Raw genomic sequence first — 12,164 nt, 5'->3', positions numbered from 1 at the left:
TGGAACAGAAAATAATCCACCCCAATCAAGAGGATGATGAGGACGAAAAGCCAGCATCACCAAGCAGCTGTGGGCACCTAGACATTAATAATGAGGTGCTTCCAGATTAGTACAGCAAGAGAGAGTTCCATTGTTTCTCAGACTGCCTACCAAAGAGAAACCACAGATAACAGGTACATACTGCAGCATTGAGCTAGCCAAATATTCTATGAAGGATACAAAACTGGAACCCTAAATCATCTGTCCATTACAACAGCAGCACCAAATGCTTCAAACACTAATGGATTAAATCTAGGGGCCAACCACCTCTCCCCTGGGGGGTGGCTAGGAAGTCAGCTGACACCTGTCCAGCCATTGATATGGTTTATTTATAGTCCAGTGGAACAGGCTCCAAGAGCGAGGCCTAAGTAATTCTAGGCATCATACGGTCCTGGTTCTTTCCAGGCCCGCTGAAATGTGACACATGTAGGGCTTGTTGTTTCAATTTCATAGCCAGTTTAATAGCTTGATTTTCTGAAGAGGCTCTTTCAGGAGTCTATTAAGGAGATATTTGATGAGATTGCAGCTTAGCAATTAAAGCAAAAGATAGGGTTGATGCTTTCTCTCCTAATCGCTATCGAAGCATCCTTGTGAGGTAGGAGTTTTTAGACCCTCTGACAAACAATGCTATACGAGTGCAGGCTGTTATTTCTTGTCTGTTCCCATGCAACAGTTTTGCATCAAATAGAATATTTCTTGCTTATTTTAATTATAAAGACGCTATCCATAAAAGCGGCCCTTGCCTGGCTGGTCTCCCTCATTCATCCTTTACAGAGCTTTTATCAAGATTAGGGATTATCGCCACCCCAATTAATGGAGAGATAATGCTGAAACAAGAAGCCTCCATCTAAATGGGGTCTGATGCCCTTTGATTTCTTTGCGAGTCAGGACACAAAACACAAAGGCTAGTATGTACAAGTGTATTTTGTCCCACTCTGTTCTTAAGCTCAGCAGGATGCTGCCTAAATCAATACAACCTAGGTATTACAGTACAGCAGAGATCAGTATGGGAGTATGAAGAAAGGAAGGATAATTACTGCATTCAGTGTCTGATTACCAGAATACAGTGGGAAAGAATGTCTAGCTTCTATTTCACCAAGTGATCATGGAAGAAATCTTTACCAGGAGGTTTTTTTTTTTGGGCGAGGGAACACTGATGCATAGTGATCTAGTGGACACCTGGGTTTTATTCCAGGCTCTGTCACGGACCTGCTGTGTGACCTCAGGCAAGTTGCTTCATCTCTTTAGGACCATTTCTCCTCTTACCCTCTGTCTGTCTTGTTTATTTAGATTGTTAGCTCCTCAGAGCGGGGACCCATGTGTACACAGCAACTAGGTGCTACTGCAGCAGATAGTAAGTAAAAGGGTAAGGGAAAGAAAAGAAAACTGAAGAGACTCCAGAGTTAAATAAATTCTTTATTTTCAAATATCATAGTGTCAGACTTCTAATTCAAGTTAACAGTAGAGTATATAGAGGATGCTTCAGACACAGTAATTCACAAGCTCCTGAGGACTACTAGCCAGTACTGCACACCCAGAAGATTTTTTTTTCTTACTGGGCTTAACCCTATTTTAATGTTACCAACACTACTACAGTAACAAACTCCACTCTATGAGGACATCAGATCTGTGTTTTCCAATAGGTACAGACTCAGAGGCTTGCAATTTAAACCTGTCCTGCATCTCACCCCCTTTTTGAGCAAGGAAAACTGATTTTTAACACCCACCAAGAAGCACAGAATGTTAACGTTCCCCTTAAATACCTAGATCACACAATGCATATTTGAGACATGGCCATGAAATCTTTGGATAAGATCTGAATCCATATAAAGGTAAACTAGAGTCTCTCCAACAAGATAGCCTACAACTTACTGAAATAATTTAACACCTCTACGAGAAACACATAAGGCTATAGCATGTCTAAGGGCTGTACACTTCATCTGAAGCATAGCTGTTATTGCTAACACTTCCATAGGCCCATTCCTTCCCCCTCCACTATCCACTGATGCGGTAATTCACATGGATTTCCGGTTTGATGTCGCACACAAACATCAGCAGGTTATTCAGGACTTCCTCCCTGTTCTTCTGGAAGTTGCCCTGGATTGCGCTCATCTTCACCTGGGTCTCCTTCTCGACTTCTGTGGTGCAGCTGCCGTGAGATCCAAGAGCCTAAGAAAGAAAGAGAGAAGCCCACTTAGAGTTACTTGGCAACCAAACAAAATGTTGTGCTCAGGTGTATATACAGAATGGCAGAATAGTTACATCCTCTGGTGCATGGACACGTGGTTAATGGACTGTATTGGGAACCGGAAGAGATCTGGGTTCCATTCCCAGCTCTACCAATAATCCAACATGTGAGCTTGGGCCTCTATTTTCCTCTCCCATCCTCAGACTATCTTACATATTTAGATTAAGCTTTTGGGGGCAAGGTCGGTCTCTCTCTCTCTCTAGGTATTTGAGCAATGAGGGCCTGATTCCAGTTTAGGGCTCTCTAGGCACTACTGCAATAATAAAATAATTTCAAATAAAAAACAAATTACATTGTTTGTAAAGGGCTTTAAGACATAAAGCACTTCTGCAATACAAATTCATCCCTTCTATTCTTTGATGTTCTTCAAAAATCCTCAACTCTGTGACATTAAGCACCCCTGTGTTTACACCCTACACACAGTTGTAGTCACCTCACTACAAGACAGGACTGGTGAGGTATCATTTGAAAACTAACAACTCCCTGATCATTAGTATTCTTGTGTGATGTACATAAGCAATGGGTATTAAGAGTTATGGACATATGCTGGAATTATTACTAAAGTGTGTTTAAACTAGGCATGCCAGGGGTGTTGGTAAACAAGTCTGCACTAGACAAATGAACCCGAGTTTTCCCCACCTGGGAGTTCTTTGCAAAGCACTTTGAAAGGCAATGAGAATGTATTTACATATCATGTAAACAGACCCTTAAGATAACAAGGGAGCAGGCAAACCTCACACTAACAAGGAGTGGGAGAGAAGACAGGTTCCATCTACACCCAGCAGGAGAGAAAGCTTGGCCTGGTTTTACTTTTCAAAGAAACCATTGCTGAACTTCAAGTGACAAACAGTTGAATCAACTGACTCCATACAACTTTACTGTATTATATATTGTGTAGCGTGAGAGCATTTATGAAAGCCTATGACACCCTGGCGATTAATATCATTGTGAACTGTATGTTCCAACGCTACATATGGAATTATGGCTACTCATTGATATTAGGCTTTCCAGTCTGTGACCAAAAGGGAGAAAAAGATTCCCCCAAAACATGAGGGATGGCAGCAATCTGCAGCAAGTTAAGCAAGGTGCGACCAGAAACAATGGAAGCTCCATTTACATAGAGGACCAGCAGGGGGATGGGAAGCCCACAGGAAGGGAAAAACCAGCATGAGGTCATCCTGCTTCTTGAAACTTTGAACAATATAAGCAAGGAGAGAAGCCATCTTCGGCATCCAGCACTGGCCAAGCACAAGGAAACACAGCTCTTGCAAGCTAAGAAAGATGGATCCTTCAAGCAAAGGGGGGCTTGAAGTCTCGGGGAACCAACTATAGGTGTGAGAAACTATTGTGAACAAAGCCTGTACCTTGCTAGATTAAGTTTTAGACACATTTTCACTTTCATTTGCTTGTTATGCTTTCTAACTTAATTTTTAAATTATGTAAAAGGAATAAACAACAATAGGACATAGGCTAAGTTCCCTGTATGCTTTGGGGGCCACACAGCAGCCTTCTTGGTGTCAGCACTCAGGGAACCCACCCGGGGACCTGCTGAGGCTGGAGGAGGGTCGCTCCTCCCCCTCCCCCAGCCCCAACCTAGTTTGGCCCCCCAAAGATCTGTGCTCTGCAATATACAGCCCTCTCCTGGACAGTTCAGAGATAATAAGGTTCATTTGTTCCTCTAAAGAGAAAAAAAGCAGTTTACTGCTTATCTGGGGTAAATACACCCTTTCCCTGCAAGGTTTAGAAGAAACAAGAACAGCCTATGTCCCGTGTTCCCTCTGATTTTTCCCCCACCCATGTTGCCATGAAACCCCTCCCCAAACCCAGCCCAAACCTACCAGGGGAGGGGTGCCTATCCTGTGGCTCCAGCCCCAGAGCTGTCGTAGTGAGGAGAGGCACCTCCCCCACAGCCCAGGTGCTTCTGCGGGGAGTCCTCTCTCCATACCATAGCCCTGGAGCACCCTTCTGCACCCCAAACCTCTCATCCCCAGCCCCACCTCAGGGCCAGCACCCCCAGCCAGGGCCCTCACACCCCTGCACCCAACCCAGAGCCCATCACCCCCAGCCCCACCCCAAAGTCCCTCATCCCCGGCTAGAGTCCTCACACCCCTGCAACCCAACTCTCTGTCCCAGCCGAGCCATGTCCCACACTGCAAACCCCTCAGCCCCACTCCCACCACATAAATTTGGTTATGTGCACCAATATGAAGGTTATGTGTCACACATCACCTCCATATTGGTGCACATAACCAAATTCATTCTGCACATGGGTGGGAAAAAAATCAGAGGGAACACCGGACATAGGCTGTTCTTTTTTACTCTAAACCTTGCAGGGAAAGGGTGTATTTACTCCAGATAAGCTGTAAACTGCTTTTTTCCCCTCTTTAGAGGAACAAATGAACCTTATTATCTCTGAACTGTCCAGGAGAGGGCTGTACATTGCAGAGCACAGATCTTTCTCCAGACTGGGTGATGTGTTGGGTTCATCCTGCAAGTAGTAGCCTAGGCTGGTGGAAGCCAGACTGGGGCTGTAGACAGGCTGCTGAACCAGGGCTGCCCAGCACAGACACTTCAGGTTGTGACCTACATGCTGGTTGTGAGTGTCCCAGGCTGAGTGATGGGAGCAGGTCAGGGTAATTCAGGCCCCAGCAATATTTCAGACAAATAAACTTTAGCATTAAATCCCGTCTGTGGCCCAAGTGCCTTCTATCAAGGTACCATTGTAACAAACAGCATTTGTGAGAATGAACTGGTTTAGTAAGGGAAGCAGGAAGATGAGTATTGTCTCTGCTTCTAGCATTAATACATATTGTGCATGTTGCCAGAGTAAGTTATAGTATTACACTCTACGAATGGGACCGCAGGAGCACTGGTCAGTGTATGATCTTGTTAATTAACTGCTTTACTGCTAGGGCAGAAATTCCAGCTTCCAAGATGCAACAATATTTTTTTGATGCCCTGGCTCCTTTCCAATGATAAAAACCCAGACATCTGGCTGCACGTTAAAGCACAGAGAAGCAATTAAGGGAAACTGCTCAAGGACAGAACACCCCATGTGGAATGTTCCACCAAGAGGAGCAGCCGCCAAACATGATTTTCCAGAGATCTAACTGCATCATCACATGCAGATCTCAGTGCAAGTAACACTGATGGAGCCTGGTGGCTGATTTGATGGCAACAAATTATCTAACAAACTAACAGCTGCTTCTTTGGCTTTGAACTCCTTCTCCCTCTGTAGGCGGTACTGCTCAATCTCTTCCTGGGCTTCTTCTTTCGCCTGCTTCAGCCTCCGGTTCTTTCCTGTTTCCAAAGAAAGAGCCTTATTAAGTAACAATTTATGCCCGACAGCCAGGCCACATTTAATAGTGACAGCACTTTTCCCCAAGCTATCGGACTCTCAGCAATTGCTGTAGCATTTGCAATTATAGCAAGCTATGAAGAGACTGCAGGAGATCAGCTCCAGAATGCAGTATACCCTCTCCAACCTCCCAAATTCATACAGAAAACTGGTATTTCCATATCTTCCAGGAAGCGCTTGAAGGGCACTTGTGTGCCATTGATCCATTGCCACGCTCTCCAACTGGTGAGCTATGATAATGAACAAATAGCCATCAAACCCAGCAGATGTTGCTAGAAAACACTCCGCCGCTGGCTCTGTTTACAGAAAAAGTACAACTCATTGCAGAGCACTGTGAATCTGCATGGCAGAAAGGTCAAGTTATCCTAATTTTGCTGCAAGATAGATGTGCAGCAGCCATAAGAGAGTTAGCTGCTACATGAACTTTTCCCCTTCAAGATTTCTGTAATTAAACTGAACTAAAGCCATCCAGTTCCCATACAACAGCGTAAGAAGCTGAAGCTACTAGGCCAGAAGCTGTCCTTAAAACCGGTCTTGAAAAATGTGACACCTTGAACTCCTCAGGGCTGGGACTATGGATGAATTCCTAGTTCCACTTATATCAATGGCAAAACTCTCATTGACTTGGATGGGGCCAGGATCTCTATGTAAGTAGTCAACATCATATACAACACCCCATTCATTAATAACAGCCAAGGGAGTAAACCTACCAGCTAGAGGCAGATAAGAAACATGGAGGAGACACCCAATTAAGGCCAGTATTTGGCCAATAAAACTGGTCCTGCCCCCCAGTTGATGGGATTTCTAATAGAGCAGTACCTGGGGGCCTTGCTTGGTGGCACCATCTTTCATGTTAATTTTTAGATAGTAGAACAGTTTTCTGATGAATCTGAAGCCTTTCAATGCCTCTCCAGCTGCTGGAATGGAGAAGTGTCACCCACCCCCTCTTTTCCATACATCCCCCCAGGAGACAGAGCCTTCTCAGGGGCTTGCCAGAGACTGTGCAACCAACTCCCACAGGAACTAAGGGCCACCACAAACCTCACCACCTTCTACTTTAAGTGCAAAGTGCATTTTGTTGATCTTGTCCTCTCTAATAAAAACATAGCCACATATGCAAATATAGATTAATATTAAAAAAAAACCACACACTGCACTGCACACACTTTTCTCTCAAGTGACAGATCCTAAGCCTGATCTACACTAGGACATTAGGTTGGTGTAACTAGATCCCTTCAGGGGAGTGAAAAATCCACGCTTCTGAATGACACAGTTATTACACCCGCCTAACACACACCCTGCAGGCACATCACTAGGACGATGGAAGGTGGATTGACTTGGTCTGTAGCAGCTGTGTGAAATAATGATCAGTTCACCTCTGCCCAAAGGGTCCTGAAAAAAAGCAACAAAACTGACCACTCTTTTGATTCATTCTGCTATTGCTTGAGAAAGCTATCAGCAGTGATACTGGAGCCACCTGTCTGCAGACTCAGCAAAGCTGCACTGTGCTAGTTTACAGCCTGTTCATCTTTGGAAGATTTTTTTCAAACATGGGAATCATATATATATATAGCGCCATGGAAGTTTTCCCATTTGCCACTGAAAAGTTGATTATTTTTTCCATGCCACAAATAACCTAGCTAATTTGGTCTATTATTCCTGGGGTCATATTGTTTGTTATTCACAAACATGTGGAGGCCAGTTTGCCTGTGAAAACGTTCACAAACCTCTACAGTTATATGTATTATACCAAATGATTTGTCCAACAATTTGTACCAGAAAGCGTTATTCATCAACTGCTAGTCTCCAGCTTAAAGAGCTGAAGTTATCCAATCAGAAACAATATCATATGATTTGGGTGACAAATCATGTCATGAAGTGCAAAAAGCTTGCAAGCAACACATCAGCTGAAATCTGTTTCCAGAAGCTATTTGGCAAATATGTACAAACAGATACAGTTGCACAAATCAAGATAGGTTCCATGAGCTGAGAGGGACATCAGACAATTAGCAATTAATAACTTGACCAGCTCTGCTCCTAAAACAGACTAAGATTTAGTCACGGGTATTTTTAGTAAAAGTCATAGACCGGTCACGGACAGTAAACAAAAATTCACAGCCCATGGTCTGCCCATGACTTTTACTATATACCCTTGACTAAATCTTGGGTGCTCTGGAGGGGGGAATCCAGAGGTGCCATGGGTGCTCTGGGGCAGGCACTATCTGGGGGCATTGCTGGAGCCACCCGTGTGGCCAGCCCTGGAGCCACCCGTGTGGCCAGCCCTGGAGCCACCCGTGTGGCCAGCCCTGGAGCCACCCGTGTGGCCCTGGGGTCGGTCACACCAGGCGCTGCAGAAGTCACAGAAAGTCACGGCCTTACTCCTAAGTAGCCGGTGTGCAGGACATTGCATTCTTCTTTGGGCTTACTAAACGGCCTTGTGAGATGGAGGAAGTCTAAGAAGACTTTCAGGCCCACCCTCCTGTCCCAGGGGGAAGTAAGAGGGGGAACCACGGTTTTCGACCGATCCCCTCTTCAACCTGGGAGAGGACATCAGCACAAAACCTGAACACTGAGCCAGCTGCAATTAATTTACTGCAGCGGAAGATAATGCACGGCGCTGGTAAGCAAGACGCAAACCAGAACCAACGTGTCTCCCACGCACCCGGCCTTGCAGGAGTCCTTCGCACAAGGAAAGGTCCTGTCTGCAGCTCTCCCTGCATGACAGATCCCCCATGGCCCCACGGCCCCCCCCACACCCACCCCATCCCAGCCCCCCCACACCCCGTGCCCCCAGCCCCAGCCCCAGCCCCAGCCCCAGCCCCTTCGCCTTGCCGGACAGACACGCAGCGGCCTGGGCGCGGGCAGCCAGACGAGAGCCCACCCGGGCAGCCCCTTGGGCGACTCACAGCGGCCTCCAGACCGGACACGGGGGCAAACGGGCCCCGGCTCCAGGCCCAGCGCGCCCCCCGCCCGGGCACTCACGCTTGCGGGCTTCGGCCACCTTCTCGGCCGCGCGCTTCTCGGCCTGCAGCAGCTGCTGGATGCCCTGCGACTGGCTGGCCATGGCGGGACCGCGCCTCTGCGCTGCGCTGCTCCGCTCCGCCGGGTCACGTGGGCCGCCGCTCACGTGATCCCGTCAGCTGACGGCGGGCGGGGCTCGCGAGTCTCCCCCCCCTTCACCGCAGCCGGCCCCGCTCTGCCGAGAGCTGCTCGCCCCGCCCCCCCCAGTCCCACAGCGGCCGGGGTCCTTCCCCCCCTCCCGCCGCACCTCCCCCGGCTGCGGGTGGATCTGGGATGGGGGGGGCAGAGTCGCGGCCTGTCTGCTGAGCACCCAGGGGTGCAGGAGAAGGTGGCAGGGTGGCTAGGGTGACAGAGCGCAAGAGTGAAAGAGCGGGGCGGGGAGTGTGTATGTGTGTGTGTGGGGGGGGGGGTAATAGCCATCTATATAAAACAAAGCCCCAAATACCAGGATGGCCCCAAGAAAAGCGGGGGCATCTGGTCCCCCCGAGTGGCCCGGCATCGTTCCTGCACCCCATGTCCGAATCTGCCCCGGCACAGCGCCGTGAGAACCCGCTGGTGTGAGCACCGATACGCGTGAAAAGTCCCACGCCGGGACGGAAGGAGAATCACACGGCTTCCAAAGGCCTGTGCTCTGAACCCCGAAACTCAGAATGCGGAAAAGTGCCTGGGAACCTATGAACGTCTCGGAACATTTGGGTCTGAGATTTTCAAAGGGTCCTGAGAGAATGAGGTACCCAACTCCCATTGGAAAACTCCTAATGTCCTTTGTATCCCTTTGAAAATACCAGAATTGGCCTTCAGGGTAGAGTTGTATAGTGTAAGTTGCACCTACAATTATCGCCATAATAGAAGAATGAAAGCTGTGGCAGTGATTCACAGTTCTGCAGGGAGGAGTTAGTATCTGCTGGTACGTCTTTCCTGTCTCCTATGATGGAAAGGACATGGGGCAATGAGTCAGGCTGGATTTTTAGAGAACTAAATAGGAATGATGAGTGTTTGGCCTGATGACCTTCTGCCAGTCCCAGAGGCTAAGTCAATGAGGTTAGTGGGCCTGTCAATCCAGCACCGAATTCACTTCAACGAAAAGGAGAGATAAGGAGAAAGGCTTTGATCCTAACACTGTATGTTGAACCAAACTTGGAGACTGCTGCAGATTCATGTGATCTACAAAACAGAAATGGCAATAGAGTTGCAAACACACATATGCGCGCTACCCCACCAATGTACCTCTCGGCTCCCACTACACAGATCTTGGGGGACAAGAAGGGAATTCGGTCTCCATGCTCGGTGTCTGATGTAACTTGCATTGAAGGCAACCAGTCACCTCTCATTAAAGTCAATGGGGTGGATCAGGCTGTCAGCCCTTTATCCATCTCTGTGCCGATTGCCAACCAGGGTTCCTGATTGCAATAATGAATTTTCAGAAGTAAATGTTGGTCCGTTTAAAAGTGGGCTGTGGCCACCAAATCAGTTCATACATGGCCACAGAACAACTGCCAAATGCTAACAATTTTCATCCATTGCATGCCTGCTCCGGATTTAAAGCAGCTTCTTACCCTATTCCTGTTCCCTGGAGCCATCCACCCCTCTCCCACTCTAAATGGACTGACCCAAAGCCCAATGATATCCTTCCATTAACTTCAGTGGGCTGTGGATCTGGTCCAGGACCATCCCTTTCCTTCTACGCTGTCCTGTGAATCAGGGAAAGTGAAGATTTCCACCTGGATGTTCATCTGTTAGAAGCAGCAGGTTTTAAGGGACGTGTGTATGTTTTTAATTAGTGCCCATTAGAGATGAACCAACAATATAGACTTGCTGTAAAATGCTTTTAAACAATACAACAGCCACGTGCCCGCATGTGGCAAACCATCTGAGGCTGACATTTCCTTCCTCCTGAGTCAATATGGATGGTGAGGATTTTCCTTCCTGCAGGATAATTGCCTTTTTCAGATATCTAGACTAACACTGCCATTGACTGTCATCACAGATATTCTGGAGCAGGTATACCAGGCCAGCTCATCTTTCCAAAGTCAGAGAGTCTGAGCTGGGACAGGCTCAACAGGTCCCAACATTTCAAGGCCCAGTTTCCAACAGATTTCAAATTAATTGGCATTGCAAGCATTTCTGAACCCAGTTTTTATTCCCCACCATATTCTACATGAACCTGCCACTGTGTATTATGGAGAAACATGACAGGTTTCAGAGTAGCAGCCGTGTTAGTCTGTATTCGCAAAAAGAAAAGGAGTACTTGTGGCACCTTAGAGACTAACAAATTTATTAGAGCATAAGCTTTCGTGAAGTGAGCTGTAGCTCACGAAAGCTTATGCTCTAATAAATTTGTTAGTCTCTAAGGTGCCACAAGTACTCCTTTTCTTTTTATGGAGAAACATGCTATCTCTGCATAGTTAATACTGAACCTCGCTTCCCATTATTAGTCCAGTGCTGGCTCTCAACCTCCATTAATTTAACAAATATGAAATTTTGTCGAGGTTTGATATAGCCCTGAAGGGAAGAACATTTTTGTAAGCTTGGGGCTTGATTGGTACCCACTCAGTCCCTGCTTCCACTCTGTTCTAGGGGGAAATGAGCTGCACCAACTGTTTCTTAACATTCATTCTTTCCCCCTCTGTGACAGCTTAGCTGGACTGGCTGGTGCAATGGAGGGATGGAGCACAGGTTCTGCCCACTCCCAGCCTCTATCCACACACTCCTTGCCCACCTGTCAGGTGAAGTACAGCCCTGTGATGGTTTAGTGATGTGGGTAGCCCATGCACAAGAATAAAAGGGTTTCTGTCATCCCCTTATTCCCCTTTACAGTATAGTCATGAAGCCAGGCTTCTGCAAGCCCTTGGTTAGTCAAAAAGCTACAGCCTCATGTGATACATACAACTAATACAAATAGAGTTATGATGATTCACACCATGACGTGTATTCAATATTATTTTAAAACTCCATCAGTGCAATTTCCAGTGAATGGGTGCACAATGAAACATGGCTGGTATTTTTTGCAAATAGCTTTGCCTGAAATGACAAGATTTTCATTTCCTTTGTCCTTTTTAATGGATTTTTTCAATTTTTTAAAATTAAACAAACTGATTTTTAATGGAAGCATTTTTTCCAGTTTTCCTTCCTTCTCTGCCATTTCCCCCCACAGAAACTTGACTTTAAGCACTCACATAACTGGTTTGCTGAATCAGCCCCTCCATCCCAATGAATCACGAGATCTTTCTACAACAAGAAAAAATAGCAAAAAGAACAAGGAATACTTGTGGCACCTTAGAGACTAACAAATATATTTAGTCTCTAAGGGGCAACAAGTACTCCTCATTCTTTTTGCTGATACAGACTAACACGGCTGCCCCTCTGAAAGAAAAAATAGCTTTCTTTTGTCTCCTCTTAGCTTTGCTTTGAGTTTCTAAAAAGAGCCAGTACAAAAATGTTTCCCTGTCCTAATAACTTGTGGTCATTAAAGATCCCAAGGCACTTTCCGTAAGAGAT

General features: G+C 46.6%; 1 protein-coding gene across 1 annotated transcript; it reads right to left on the bottom strand.

Moving 5' to 3' along the window:
• Positions 1–1,437: 1,437 nt before the first annotated feature.
• On the bottom strand, positions 1,438–8,793 carry ATP6V1G1 (ATPase H+ transporting V1 subunit G1). The gene is made up of 3 exons (XM_038375050.2): positions 8,628–8,793; positions 5,487–5,587; positions 1,438–2,208 (listed from the first exon to the last, which is right to left on the bottom strand). The coding sequence occupies exons 1-3, from the start codon at positions 8,707–8,709 to the stop codon at positions 2,035–2,037; spliced, it is 357 nt and encodes a 118-aa protein (XP_038230978.1). The 5' UTR covers positions 8,710–8,793; the 3' UTR covers positions 1,438–2,034.
• Between the last annotated feature and the right edge of the window lie 3,371 nt (positions 8,794–12,164).

The sequence above is a fragment of the Dermochelys coriacea genome, chromosome 16 (assembly GCF_009764565.3).
Source record: "Dermochelys coriacea isolate rDerCor1 chromosome 16, rDerCor1.pri.v4, whole genome shotgun sequence".
Classification (NCBI taxonomy): Eukaryota; Metazoa; Chordata; order Testudines; family Dermochelyidae; genus Dermochelys; species Dermochelys coriacea.
Note: the sequence above shows the minus strand (reverse complement) of the source record. Positions and strands in the feature narration are given on the sequence as shown.